At 46.2% G+C, this 14,885-nt stretch overlaps 1 protein-coding gene across 1 annotated transcript in view; it reads left to right on the forward strand.

Annotated features, from left to right (window-relative positions):
• sspo (SCO-spondin) overlaps positions 1–14,885 on the forward strand; it is a 64,389-nt gene that overhangs the window by 16,218 nt on the left and 33,286 nt on the right. The window contains exons 23-45 of the mRNA XM_031835014.1: positions 1,095–1,215; positions 1,404–1,617; positions 3,308–3,449; positions 3,608–3,778; positions 4,008–4,250; positions 4,550–4,705; positions 5,013–5,171; positions 5,411–5,575; positions 7,655–7,846; positions 8,203–8,322; positions 8,559–8,688; positions 8,845–8,970; positions 9,298–9,623; positions 9,772–9,942; positions 10,230–10,482; positions 10,587–10,633; positions 10,776–10,946; positions 12,554–12,688; positions 13,285–13,421; positions 13,573–13,667; positions 13,814–13,863; positions 14,033–14,203; positions 14,641–14,811. Coding sequence (XP_031690874.1) covers positions 1,095–1,215; positions 1,404–1,617; positions 3,308–3,449; positions 3,608–3,778; positions 4,008–4,250; positions 4,550–4,705; positions 5,013–5,171; positions 5,411–5,575; positions 7,655–7,846; positions 8,203–8,322; positions 8,559–8,688; positions 8,845–8,970; positions 9,298–9,623; positions 9,772–9,942; positions 10,230–10,482; positions 10,587–10,633; positions 10,776–10,946; positions 12,554–12,688; positions 13,285–13,421; positions 13,573–13,667; positions 13,814–13,863; positions 14,033–14,203; positions 14,641–14,811 — 3,666 coding nt within the window. The remainder of the gene's footprint in view (positions 1–1,094; positions 1,216–1,403; positions 1,618–3,307; positions 3,450–3,607; positions 3,779–4,007; positions 4,251–4,549; positions 4,706–5,012; positions 5,172–5,410; positions 5,576–7,654; positions 7,847–8,202; positions 8,323–8,558; positions 8,689–8,844; positions 8,971–9,297; positions 9,624–9,771; positions 9,943–10,229; positions 10,483–10,586; positions 10,634–10,775; positions 10,947–12,553; positions 12,689–13,284; positions 13,422–13,572; positions 13,668–13,813; positions 13,864–14,032; positions 14,204–14,640; positions 14,812–14,885) is intronic.

A 14,885-nucleotide genomic window follows, 5' to 3' on the forward strand; every position in this document is an offset into this window, starting at 1 on the left:
CACTGTTTCTCTCAAACGGTACAGTGTATAACTGTTTCATTGTAACTTGGTGTTTCTTTAGGACTCGAGCAATAGTTGTTGTGCTGACAGAATTAACATTTTCAAATATATCATTATCAGCCAGCACTCTATCTTGAATCTCCCGCAGTTTTATTGCATTGTTGACAACAACCATGTCAACAATAGCATTTTCCTGCGCATCTGAAAATATTTTTCCTCTTCCCCCTGTTGGGGGCAGCCTTTGGGTCCTGTTGTAAAAATATATTTTACAGTCAAACTTACTGTAATATATATCTGTGTAAATATTCTATAATTGCAATACAAAATAGATTCCTGTAATGTTTTCATTTACTGTAAGGATGTAACTCTCACCTGTTTGCATGATAAAAAATTCGCATTACAGATGCCACTGTGGATCTGCAAGGGTTGCACCCTCAACCCTGCCTCTCTCAATGAGAGACCATGGTTCACGACATGGTCTATAAGTGTAGCCCTTATTTCATCTGAAATAACAGCTCTTTGTCTTCTTTGTCTTCCTCCACGCATCCGCCCTCTCCCTGCCACCCTTCTCCCTCCACGAACCCATCTTCCTTGTTCCATTTCCAAAATGAGTCTTTCTGAGCTCTACCTATATATACTGTAATATGTGTGTGTGTTCACTAACAAGTCTAAAACAAGACACCTGCTTAGCCTTTCAGCTGAAATTGCAATCAGCAGTGTTTGAAAGGCACAAGGCTGAAATCTATTCTGTTTTGAATGTGTGGTTCACAGTTTTGACAGCAGTGTGTTAGCATTTGAACAAAGTGCTGTAAATCCACAGTGTTGTGCAGGTTGTGGTTAAAGTCATGGGATAAGTGTGTAGAGTGTGTAGAGTTTTGAAAACTGTGTTCAAGCAATGAAAAACGAACTAGAGTTTGGTCCACATGAACTGCTGTAGTTAGAGTTTTGCACATGTGACTCCAGTTGTGTCCACTGTCGTTTAGCAATCAAAAAAAAATGTAAATTGTTATTTAAAGGGATACATTTTTGACTAGAAATTAAAATGATAGATTGTGGCTTGAGGTACTGAAGTCTGTGAATTGGAATGCATGCAGGCATCTGTTCCTCTGCACTGGGATTGGAGGACGGGAAGATTCGCTATGGTCAGCTGACTTCATCCACCCACCGTGAGAACAACCCTGCGGATGCCGCGCGCCTCAACATTGTGCCTAACGTGTGAGCTCTCAAAACCGATAATGTATCAACAATGACATATTTTCTTGTTCTTCAAATATTTTGTTATCGACAAATATTCTCATTATCACGTCTTACGTTGGTCTCATCATCTCATAGTCTGATCATGGAGGTTATTGACTTCTTAATTACATATTGACCTATTGTCTCATTCATTTGTCTCATGTCAGTCTGATCATGGAGCCTGGATGGAGCCCCCTGCCAGGCGACCTTCAGCCCTACCTCCAGGTGGACCTCCTAGAGCCCACCTGGGTGTCTGGCGTGGTGACCCAGGGCACTGAGAGGATGTGGGGCTACCTTTCCAAGTACCGCCTGGCCTTCGCCCTGGTCCAGAGCCACTTCACTGACTACACCGAGACTGGAGAGAGGGGCAGTCCTGCCAAGGTAGTAATGATTATGACCATAATACACTTTATTTGTAAAGTACTTTTTACATCTCAGGTAGGTACAAACCTCATGTTTTTCTTCTTCAAAATCAATGTTTATTGAGCTTCAGTAAGATGGGAAAAACAGAAAATGGTATAAAATCAGTGCTTTTTTATTGTAACCTATGTGATCTTGTTATGATGAGATATTGATATATTTACAATAGCTCAAATTTATGATCATAATCCTTTTTACAAATTATACGTGTGATATTGTCTCCAACTGTACTGCAGTATCAGTTTACTGTTCCACTGTTACAGACAGAGGTGGTATCAGCTCTGACTATGCTTTTCCACTACTACAGAGAAGATGTCACAGCACACAGGACAGGAGAGATCCTCCTCTGGGAGAGACGATCTAGAGGCCATTTAGTCTCCTCTGGAATAGCCCTTGACTAGATATATTTACTACACTTAGAATGAAGAGTGAAGTCAACAGCGTTACTTAGAAAGTCTGCCCTACCATACACTCTTCTGGTATCCTCTTCAGACTTTCTATTTATAACACGTATATTATTCAACAGCACTGAAAGTTTCTTTTCCACACCAAATGAGGGATCCAGGGAGAACTGCTGCTGTTGTTCTCGATTTCCTCATTCAGGACAGTTTCGTTTCTGGATTCGTCTTTGGTTGTTCTGTGGTGGTTGGCATTCCAGCTAATGTACAGTACCGCCACATTTTACCAGATGCTCTCATCCAGAGTGGCTTACAGTTAGTACGTTCATCTCAAGATAGCTAGCACACTTTTCCTCAAAAAAGTAGCTATTAGTTCACGGGGGGGGGGGGGGGGGGTCATTGTCCATCAAGTGGACTGGAATGTGGAGACAGAAAGATAGAGAAACAAAGACGTGTGTGTGTGTGTGTGTGTGTGTGTGTGTGTGTGTGTGTGTGTGTGTGTGTGTGTGTGTGTGTGTGTGTGTGTGTGTGTGTGTGTGTGGAAGACCAGAAGCCCCCACAAGAATAATAAACAAACAAACGGGGACATTTTGTTAGTCCCCACGAGGTCAAACGCTATTTCTTAAGGTTAAGGTTAGAATTAGTGTTAGGGTTTGAATTACGTTAAGGGTTAGGGTTAGGAGCTAGGGTTAGGGTTAGGGTTAGAGTTAAGGTTAGGTTTTTGGGTTAGGGTTAAGGTTATGGTTACGGTTAGGGTTAGGGTAAGGGTAAGAGTACGGGTTAGGGCTAGGGTTAGGGGTTAGGGTTAAGGTTAAGGTTAAGGTTAAGGTTATGGTTAGGGTTAGGGTTAGGGTAAGGGTAAGAGTACGGGTTAGGGCTAGGGTTAGGGGTTAGGGTTAAGGTTAAGGTTAAGGTTATGGTTAGGGTTAGGGTTAGGGTAAGGGTAAGGGTAAGAGTACGGGTTAGGGCTAGGGTTATGGGTTCGGGAAAATAAGATTTTGAATGGGACTGAATTGTGTGTCCCCACAAAGTTAGCTGTACAAGACTGTGTGTGTGTTTGATGAAAATAACACGTTTTAATTTATTTGCCTTTATTTAACCAGTTAAGTCATTGAGAACACATTCTCTTTTTGACAATAATGACCTGAATGTCAGGAGAGAACTCCAAGGTGAAGCTTGCATAATTTACTTGAACCAATATGGTTTAAAAGCACAACCTTTTGTCCAACACCTTCTCCTTGTCTGTGTACAAGGTGTTTGAGGTGCGGATGGTGGGCAGGACCCCGGTGACGCGTTGGCTTGGGAGGCTGGTCCGAGCTCGCTACCTCCGCATCATCCCAGTAGAGTTCCGACACACTTTCTATCTCCGTGCAGAGATCCTAGGCTGTAAAGGGGGTAAGAGCTCTGAGATCAGTCGGTGCTTTAAAACTTGCCTGTTGAGCTCAAACTAGATGCTCTGTCCATTATAGAGTACATCGCACTTATCACACGTGCATATTATTTTCTCCATCGCCATCTGTCAGTCTAACGTAAGAATTCACCCTATATGACAGAGGAATTGGTGACCCCTAGCAGCGCCACGACTCCCCGTGGTGGTGGTGTGGTGACAGTGAAGCGCTGCTACCCTGGCCAGTTTGCCTGCCACAGTGGGGAGTGTGTTCCTGTGTCTGCGCTGTGTGACGGCCGACTGGACTGTGAAGACCACTCTGACGAGATCAACTGTGGTGAGTAGGGGGTCACCCATGTGTTTCGAATACGGAACCATGCAATATTACCGAGAGGATGACGTTCTATTTTCCAATGTAAACATTGCAACATTGGAAAATACAGACATTGACATATCTGTACTGTTGCAATCTTTCAACTGATTACACCACCACTTCAATTTCTCAAGTATATCTGGAACTGATATGAAGTCAAATGCACGAATGAACCACTCTCTCGACACTTCAGGCACAGTGCCCACCAGGGGTCAACCCGGGGTACACACCAAGGAACCCCAGGATGGCCGCCCTGGCATTGCCACCACGGGTACCCCGGGTCTCAGTCCTGACAGTTCTGGGGGAACAGGGTACCCAGGGGTTCATGGGTTCACAACCCCCAGGCCAGGTCAGTGGACATCCAGGTCCACTGGGTACCCAGGGATTGGGACCAGCACCCTCCATCCCAGAATACCTGGACTGCAGTCTACAACAGGTGAGATTCTTAAAGAACACTGTTACAAGTGGCCTCTCTTTTATCTTGTTATCAAAGAGAGTGTGTGTGTGTGTGTCTGTGTGTGTGTGTGTACACCACATGTAATGGGATCCTTGACATGATCTCTGACATGGCTGATCTGCTATTTGAACCAGTGTTCTCAGTTGACCCATAAAAGCCCAGGTATTTATGAGTCCGGAGCACAGGTTCTTCAGTCCTGATAAAGGAGATATCACTGTACAACGCTAACTAGCCATCTAGCTACATGTTAAGGTGCTCATTGGTTTGTTTATCTCCAGCTCTCTGGGTGACCACGACCGCCCATGACGGAGGCCTACCCAGAGTCCTGTGTGTGGAGGGCCAGTTCTCCTGCAGGCTGTTTGGCTGTGTGGATGCTGCAGTGGTGTGTGATGGTCACCAGGACTGTCTGGATGGCTCTGACGAAGACCATTGTGGTACAGTACATGTCACCAGAGTCTGGTTCAATTTCTCCCCCTTCTCCTCTCCTCCTCTTCCTCTTCCTCCTTCTCCTCCTCCTCCTCCTCCTCCTCCTCCTCCTCCTCCTCCTCCTCCTCCTCCTCATCATCATCATCATCATCATCATCATCATCATCACCATCATCATCTTCTTCATCATCATCACTGACAGATTACATGAGTTGACCTGAAAATGCCACAGTATTAACTATTACCATTACATTGCCTATAGTGACACCTATTGCTTGCTGTAATAGTACCGCTCATATTCCTGCTCTTCCTCAGGTACTACACCAAGGCCAACAGTAATGACACGGCACCCCCTAGTGCCCAGCCCATGCTCCCCCAAGCAGTTCTCCTGTGGCAGCGGGGAGTGTGTGCACCTTGACAAGAGGTGTGACCTGCACAGGGACTGTGCTGACGGATCAGACGAGCGAGACTGTGGTACGGCAAGCCAGGAGGGTCAAAACTGGGGGGCTGATTTACATTTCAGTATGATTTACAGTAGATTGCATTGCATACACTACCATGTAAAGTACATGGAGTCCTTACAAAAAAAACTGCTGCATTGCATCCATAAAGGGCAAGGTAATATTATCTGTCCTTGTCCAGGATCATTGTCCAGTAATGTTCATTAATGAATCATTAAACATGATTATTGATGGTGTCTGTCTGTTCCCTAGTAAACTGTATCATGTCAGCATGGACGGGCTGGAGCCAGTGCAGTGTGACATGTGGCCTGGGTTCCCTGTTCCGCCAGAGGGAGGTCCTGAGAGAGGCGTTGGCCGGGGGAACGTGTGGGGGCGCCCAGTTTGACAGCCGAGCATGCTTCCCTAAGGCGTGTCTCGGTGAGGGGGCACCCCGAGATCTGACCCTCTTTTGACTGTTTTTGTCTGTGCCTTCCCTTATTTTGACTGTTTTCGTCTGTGCCTTCCCTTATTTTGACTGTTTTCGTCTGTGCCTTCACTTATTTTGACTGTTTTCGTCTGTGCCTTCCCTTATTTTGACTGTTTTCGTCTGTGCCTTCCTCTATTTTGACTGTTTTCGTCTGTGCCTTCACTTATTTTGACTGTTTTCGTCTGTGCCTTCACTTATTTTGACTGTTTTCGTTTGTGCCTTCACTTATTTTGACTGTTTTCGTCTGTGCCTTCCCTTATTTTGACTGTTTTCGTCTGTGCCTTCACTTATTTTGACTGTTTTTGTCTGTGCCTTCCTCTATTTTGACTGTTTTCGTCTGTGCCTTCCCTTATTTTGACTGTTTTCGTCTGTGCCTTCCCTTATTTTGACTGTTTTCGTCTGTGCCTTCCCTTATTTTGACTGTTTTCGTCTGTGCCTTCCTTTATTTTGACTGTTTTTGTCTGTGCCTTCCTCTATTTTGACTGTTTTTGTCTGTGCCTTCCCTTATTTTGACTGTTTTCGTCTGTGCCTTCCCTTATTTTGACTGTTTTTGTCTGTGCCTTCCTCTAGTTTGACTGTTTTCGTCTGTGCCTTCCTCTAGTTTGACTGTTTTTGTCTGTGCCTTCCTCTAGTTTGACTGTTTTCGTCTGTGCCTTCCTCTAGTTTGACTGTTTTTGGCTGTGCCTTCCTCTAGTTTGACTGTTTTCGTCTGTGCCTTCCCTTATTTTGACTGTTTTCGTCTGTGCCTTCCCTTATTTTGACTGTTTTTGTCTGTGCCTTCCCTTATTTTGACTGTTTTTGTCTGTGCCTTCCTCTAGTTTGACTGTTTTCGTCTGTGCCTTCCTCTATTTTGACTGTTTTCGTCTGTGCCTTCCTCTATTTTGACTGTTTTCGTCTGTGCCTTCCCTTATTTTGACTGTTTTCATCTGTGCCTTCCTCTATTATGACTGTTTTCGTCTGTGCCTTCCTCTAGTTTGACTGTTTTCGTCTGTGCCTTCCTCTAGTTTGACTGTTTTTGTCTGTGCCTTCCTCTAGTTTGACTGTTTTCGTCTGTGCCTTCCCTTATTTTGACTGTTTTCGTCTGTGCCTTCCCTTATTTTGACTGTTTTCGTCTGTGCCTTCCTCTAGTTTGACTGTTTTTGTCTGTGCCTTCCTCTATTTTGACTGTTTTTGTCTGTGCCTTCCCTTATTTTGACTGTTTTTGTCTGTGCCTTCCTCTAGTTTGACTGTTTTCGTCTGTGCCTTCCTCTATTTCGACTGTTTTCGTCTGTGCCTTCCTCTATTTCGACTGTTTTCGTCTGTGCCTTCCTCTATTTTGACTGTTTTCGTCTGTGCCTTCCCTTATTTTGACTGTTTTCATCTGTGCCTTCCTCTAGTTTGACTGTTTTCATCTGTGCCTTCCCTTATTTTGACTGTTTTCGTCTGTGCCTTCACTTATTTTGACTGTTTTCATCTGTGCCTTCCTCTAGTTTGACTGTTTTCGTCTGTGCCTTCCTCTATTTTGACTGTTTTCGTCTGTGCCTTCCCTTATTTTGACTGTTTTCGTCTGTGCCTTCCTCTATTTTGACTGTTTTCGTCTGTGCCTTCCTCTAGTTTGACTGTTTTCATCTGTGCCTTCCTCTAGTTTGACTGTTTTCGTCTGTGCCTTCCTCTATTTTGACTGTTTTCGTCTGTGCCTTCCCTTATTTTGACTGTTTTCGTCTGTGCCTTCCTCTATTTTGACTGTTTTCGTCTGTGCCTTCCCGTATTTTGACTGTTTTCGTCTGTGCCTTCCTCTATTTTGACTGTTTTCGTCTGTGCCTTCCTCTATTATGACTGCCTCTTCTCAAGATCTGTGTCAGTTGTTGATTTCTTTCTCTCTCTTCTTGTCTCCCTACTCATTATTTCCCAGTCTCTCGTCTCTCTATCAGTTGCACTCTCCTTTGGTTTACACTAATGTGCTCTACCAAGCCCTGCTCATTCAAAGTTCCTCTGCTTCCTCCTTCTCTCCCTCGTCCCCCATCCCTGCATCTCTCGTCTCTCTCTCACAGTGAACGGTCAGTGGTCAGAGTGGACGGGCTGGTCCCTGTGTGACACGAAGTGCGGGGGAGGGCTGAGGGGGAGGAACCGGACCTGCTCCAATCCTCCCCCTAAGAACAGGGGGCGTGACTGTGAGGGGATGAGACTGCAGACCCAGAGCTGTAACAGCCAGCCCTGTGGCCCCAACACAGACTCACAGACAGGTGAGCTGCAAATAAATAGGTTATGTTTTCGACTGTCCCCATAGGAGAACCCTTTTTGGTTCCAGATAGAACTCTTTTGGGTTCCATGTACTGTAGAACACGCTGTGGGAAATGGGTTCGACCTGGAACCAAAAGGGCTCTCCTATGGGGACAGCCAAAGAACCCTTATTGGTTCTAGATAGCACCTTTTTTCTAAGAGTGTACACGTGATCATGTTGTCTTATGGTTTGATCATGTTGCCTTGGACTATGGTATGTTTATGAATTCTGTGGCACACACAACTTAATGGGCAATACCCCATTAAACTGTTACTGGTAATAGTCAAGCTCTAATAATGTAAATTGCTTGCTGTCTAGGCTGTACTAAAGGCATGGTGGTGGTAAGAGAGGCTGACTGCCAGTCTGGTAGAGTGGAGCCATGTCCCCCCACCTGTTCACACCTACACTACCCCAACTGCACCTCCCAATGCGTCACAGGTATTAAGTGGTGTATATGAAGTGTGTGTGTATGTGTGTATGTGTGTGTGTGTGTGTGTGTGTGTGTGTGTGTGTGTGTGTGTGTGTGTGTGTGTGTGTGTGTGTGTGTGTGTGTGTGTGTGTGTGTGTGTGTGTGTGTGTGTGTGTGTGTGTGTGTGTGTGTGTGTAAGCACGAGTGTGCATGCATTCCTGTGTGTGTCTGTTTGTAGTTAACTCTCTTCTGTCTCGCTACCCAGGTTGTCGTTGTCCGGCTGGTTTGTTTCTACAGGATGGCCGGTGTGTGAATGCCAGTCAGTGTGGGTGCCACTGGGAGGGACTGTCACTGCAGCCTGGACAAATGATCAGCAAGGACAACTGCAGCACATGGTGAGAGGCACACACACACACACACACACACACAGACACCAAGCCTGCCTACATCCCACATCATTCCTTTACAATAATCGTGTTTTGTCATATTGTCATTTCATGCCATGTCATGTTGCTACATGTTCTCCCTCTTCTTCTCTCTCTCTCTACCAGTGTGTGTGAAGATGGACGTGTCTCATGTGACAACTCCAGCTGTGTGGCCAGCTGTGATTGGTCAGCCTGGTCCTCCTGGACATCATGTGACAGCTCCTGTGGGGTTGGACTACAGCAGCGCTATAGGTGGGTTCACCTCACCAGCATCCCACCAACAGTGACACATATAAACCATTGTGTGGCTCATCATGTGTCTCTGATGGCTTTCTGTCCCCTGTCCCCTGTCCTCTGTCATCTGTTCCCTGTCCTCTATCCCCTTTCATCTGTCCCCCGTCCCCTGTCCTCTGTCATCTGTTCCCTGTCCTCTATCCCCTTTCATCTGTCCCCTGTCCACTATCCCCATCCCCCATTCTCTGTCCCCATCCCCTGTCCCTTATCCTCTATCCTCTGTCCCCTGTCCTCTGTCACCTGTCTTCTGTCCTCTATCCACCGTCTCCCTGTCCCCTCCCCCAGGTCCCCTGTGAGCCCAGCAGGAGTGGCGAGAGTCGAGCCCTGTCCTGGGGACTCCTCAGAGGCTCGTCAGTGCTTCACCCCCTGTCCCCCTGGTAAGGATGAGGCGGTGTGGGGGAAGTGGACGGCCTGGTCAGAGTGCAGCAAGACCTGTTTCCACCACGTGGATGAGGTGGGGCTGAGAAGGAGGTTCCGCACCTGTAACATACCCACCAACACACACAGCTATACTCGCACCAACACACCCAGCTACACCCGCACCAACACACACACCGACTGTGAGGGGGATGCAGAGGATCAGGAGCCCTGTAACACCGTGCACTGCCCAGGTACATCCTCTATACACACACCTTATGTTCTGTCCTTCACCATGTTGCTTTCACCCATTCTGTAGTCGCAGATCTGTGTAGATGAAAGGAAGGATGGAACTTTACACTATTGAGATACACCCCCCTGCTGTCTCCCCCTCCTCCCCAGTGAATGGCGGCTGGTCGGAGTGGTCCCCATGGTCCCTGTGCTCGTCAGAGTGTGACTCGGGGGCTCAGACCAGAGATCGCTTCTGCAGTTCTCCTCCTCCACAGCACGGGGGCAGCACCTGCCCAGGGCCTCACATCCAGACCCGAGACTGCAACTCCCACCCCTGTTCAGGTAACGAACTGGAATCATACACACATTCTGGAATCATACACACATTCTGGAATCATAAACACATTCTGGAATCACACACACGTTCTGGAATCATACACACATTCTGGAATTCATCATAACAAGGCTTTTACTACTAGTGCACCTAGTTCTACCTGGTCAGGTAAACAGTAACATGTATTCACGCCAAGTTTACTACATATTATCTGTGGGATTTAAAGTGGTCAAATCATTTGACAGATTAAATCGCATTGCGTTGCTGTGTGTCCCACTATCTGTGTGGCATATAGGAGTGTGTCCAGAGGGCATGGCCTACATGAGCAAGCAGCAGTGCCAGGCTCACGGTGGTGCGTGCCCACGGGTGTGTATGGACGTGACAACACAGGTGGAGTGTGCCACGGAGTGTTACGACGGATGCTACTGTGCCCTGGGACTCTACCTACTCAACAGCACTTGTGTGCCCCTCACCCAGTGCCCATGCTACCACCATGGAGAGATGTACCCAGGAGGAGCTAGAGTGAAACTGGACGACTGCAACAACTGGTACTCCCATCGAAGAATATAAACATAATGTTATTGAAAAGGAAAGAAATATGAAAAAGTATCGTATAGGACTCTGTCTATGCATCCTTTCCTTTTGTCCTTAGCACATGCCATAATGGAGAGATGGTGTGTGGAACAACACCCTGCGCTGGTGAGTGTGGTCCAATGCAGCCTGATCAAATATGCAAATATGTTCACTCAGTGTTCCTCAGTGCGGCCCTGGACGGCAGCACCCCAAACAATCAAGAGAGACTGTCAACCTGTCTCTCTCTCTCTGTGTCTCTCTTTCTCAGTGGACTGTGGCTGGAGCAGCTGGACCCAGTGGAGCGCCTGCAGCAGGACGTGTGACGTGGGCGTGAGGAGGAGGTACCGCTCGGGGACCAATCCACCGGCTGCGTTCGGGGGGCGTGTCTGCAGGGGCGACAGGGTGGGGATGGACACTTGCAGTCTGGAGCCCTGTCAGGGTAGGGGAGGTGACAGACAGACACCATCATTACACTCCTACAATAGGCTGGCTCATTTAATTGGCTTCTACAGGTGGTCTCTTGGTCATTACAATATAAATCCCACATGGGTTATGAGTAGGAATGACAAACAGTAGATCTATATCCCACATGGGCTATGAGTAGGAATGACAAACAGTAGATCTACATCCCACATGGGTTATGAGTAGGAATGACAAACAGTAGATCTATATCCCACATGGGTTATGAGTAGGAATAACAAACAGTAGATCTATATGACACATGGGCTATGAGTAGGAATGACAAACAGTAGATCTACATCCCACATGGGCTATGAGTAGGAATGACAAACAGTAGATCTACATCCCACATGGGCTATGCGTAGGAATGGCAAACAGTAGATCTATATCCCACATGGGTTATGAGTAGGAATGACAAACACTAGATCTATATCCCACATGGGTTATGAGTAGGAATGACAAACACTAGATTTATATCCCACATGGGCTATGAGTAGGAATGACAAACACTAGATCTACATGACACATGGGCTATGAGTAGGAATGACAAACAGTAGATCTACATGACACATGGGTTATGAGTAGGAATGACAAACAGTAGATCTATATCCCACATGGGCTATGAGTAGGAATGACAAACACTAGATCTACATGACACATGGGCTATGAGTAGGAATGACAAACAGTAGATCTACATGACACATGGGTTATGAGTAGGAATGACAAACAGTAGATCTATATCCTACATGGGCTATGAGTAGGAATGACAAACACTAGATCTATATCCCACATGGGCTATGAGTAGGAATGACAAACACTAGATCTACATGACACATGGGCTATGAGTAGGAATGACAAACAGTAGATCTACATGACACATGGGTTATGAGTAGGAATGACAAACAGTAGATCTATATCCCACATGGGCTATGAGTAGGAATGACAAACACTAGATCTACATGACACATGGGCTATGAGTAGGAATGACAAACAGTAGATCTACATGACACATGGGTTATGAGTAGGAATGACAAACAGTAGATCTATATCCTACATGGGCTATGAGTAGGAATGACAAACACTAGATCTATATCCCACATGGGCTATGAGTAGGAATGACAAACACTAGATCTACATGACACATGGGCTATGAGTAGGAATGACAAACAGTAGATCTACATGACACATGGGTTATGAGTAGGAATGACAAACACTAGATCTACATGACACATGGGTTATGAGTAGGAATGACAAACAGTAGATCTATATCCCACATGGGCTATGAGTAGGAATGACAAACACTAGATCTACATGACACATGGGTTATGAGCAGGAATGACAAACAGTAGATCTATATGACACATGGTTTATGACGGTGATGGTGCAACAGAAGGAATTCAGAGAGATAATGTGAACATTGCATATTTGGCCACCGGTCCAGATACCTATACTTTTTCTGGAAATGTCTCACCCACAATGTCTACATCAATGTGTGTGTGTGTGTGTGTGTGTGTGTGTGTGTGTGTGTGTGTGTGTGTGTGTGTGTGTGTGTGTGTGTGTGTGTGTGTGTGTGTGTGCCTATGCCAGGTGTGAAGGAGCCATGGAGTGCATGGTCAGAGTGTTCAGTGACGTGTGGAGGGGGGTACAGGAACAGGACACGGGGGCCCCAGAGAACCCATGGTACTGCCCAGCAGTTCTCTGCCTGTAACCTGCAGCCCTGTGGTGAGTACAGAGAGAGATGGAGGGAGGTAGCAGGCTCTGATCTCCCACTCTGACTTACAGTATGACCATGTCTTGTGACCTTTGAGGATGTTGTATTTTGATATTCATGTATTACTTTCTCCCTGACACTGAGTACAGTATCTCTCTCTGAAGCAGACCAGGCCACCTTGAATACCATTATTGATTCACGATCATAGATAGGCATACCAAAAAGACCTACAGACACACTAACAAGCTCCAGAAGCAACTATATACTGGAACTATGCTGTATATATCTACGCAGCTATGCAGTGGTCTTTCACACTAGATCTGTGGCGACAGGTAGCCTAGTGGTTAGAGCGTTGAAGCGAAAGGTTGCTGGTTCGAATACCCGAGCCGACATGATGAAGAATCTGTCGACGTCAAGAAGGCACTTAACCCTATTGTGCCTGGGACGCCTATGGCTGACCCTGCAAAACATCCCATTTCACTGTGACAATACACCATTTTCTTTGCTGAGCTTCTTTCTTGATTTTCCTATGAGTTTTGGCTTCACCTCAAATTGCAGGGATTGATTGATTGATTGATGCGTTGTCATCTCATCCGCCCTGTGTTAGGTGATGGGATGGGCTGTCCTGGGGGACAGGTGTGGACGGTGTGTGTGAAGGGGCCGGTTACCTGCTCTGACATCAGTATGGATTATGAGAGGAATTGTACACCGGGCTGTCAGTGTCCACACGGCACTGTCCTGCAGGTCTGTCTGTCTATGCTCACACACACACACACACACACACACACACTGGACTTGAACATGGATCTTCTGCGTGCCACAAAACAGTGTTAACCCACTGAGCTAAATCCTGGGCAATAGCTCAAGGAGCAAACTGACCGTTCTGTTTCCTTAGGATGGCAAGTGTGTGTGGGTGTCGCAGTGTCGCTGTGATGTGGATGGGGAGCAGTATGAACCTGGTGATGTCGTACCCAGGGACTGCAACAACTGGTATTGGTGATATACAGTAGTATACAGTAGTATACAATAGTATAGCATCACATAGTATGTACGTGATATTATTTAATTGAATTAAACCTGAATAGAGTTCTCGGAAACAAATAGTCCTCTGACTGTTTCTCTCCTCTCCCTCACAGCACATGTGATTCTGGGAGGCTGGCAAACTGCACTCAACTCAACTGTAATGGTGAGTGGGGCATTGGCTTACTAAAAAGTAGAGAGAAGTAGGAGAAAACCACAAGGGGGAAATTGGTTTTGATACAGAATAGTTATTTCTCGCAATTTGCTTTATATTTGGTTATTGTTGCGGTCCATAGCTTGAACCAAAACCTAACAATAACCACCCCCTCTCACAGTGGACGGCCAGTGGTCTTCCTGGACCCCCTGGGGTCAGTGTTCAGTGAGGTGTGGACCAGGTCTAAAGTCCCGCTATAGGTTCTGTTCTAGTCCCCAGCAGTCTGGGAGTGGTCTGCCCTGTATCGGACCCGACCACCAAGACCAGCTGTGTATGACTGCTCCCTGTGATCGTGAGTAATGCCCTGATGGAGGGATCTTTGTATATCTTTATTTGGATAGTCATAAATGCTTTACAGATGGTCATACAATCAACGAACCATCTGTTGATAAGCAACTGCTTGCTAAGGTTACAGTTAGGGTTAGTTTTAGGATAAGGGTTAGAGCTGGGGTTAGTAGATAGTAAGTTGAAATGTTACTGATAGTCTTTACAGATGGACTATCTACAGATAGACTATCCAAATAAAGTGTTACCCTGAATTAATGACACATAATGTATCATTTGAGGTGCTGGATTTGACATTTTTTTATGGATTACTATCTATGAGGATTCAGCACACAACCATTTTTGCAGTAGAATAATAATTTGATTGAGCATTAGTCCTGTATAGTACTCACCCCTTTTTTTTACAACTTTGGTTTAGCCTGTGTTGTGTCATGGTCTTTACAGGTAATGGTGGCTGGGGGGAGTGGAGCAACTGGACAGACTGCACCAAGTCATGTGGTGGGGGTGTTCAGAGCAGACGCCGGGATTGTGATAGCCCCAGTCCAGAGGGAGAGGGGGACTACTGTGAGGGGCTTGGCACAGAAGTAATCTCCTGCAACACTGACCACTGTCCAGGTACGCAATCAGAATGTGTTTGTGTGTGTGTGTGTGTGTGTGTGTGTGTGTGTGTGTGTGTGTGTGTGTGTGTG

Source organism: Oncorhynchus kisutch, linkage group LG11 (genome assembly GCF_002021735.2).
Source record: "Oncorhynchus kisutch isolate 150728-3 linkage group LG11, Okis_V2, whole genome shotgun sequence".
NCBI lineage: Eukaryota > Metazoa > Chordata > Actinopteri > Salmoniformes > Salmonidae > Oncorhynchus > Oncorhynchus kisutch.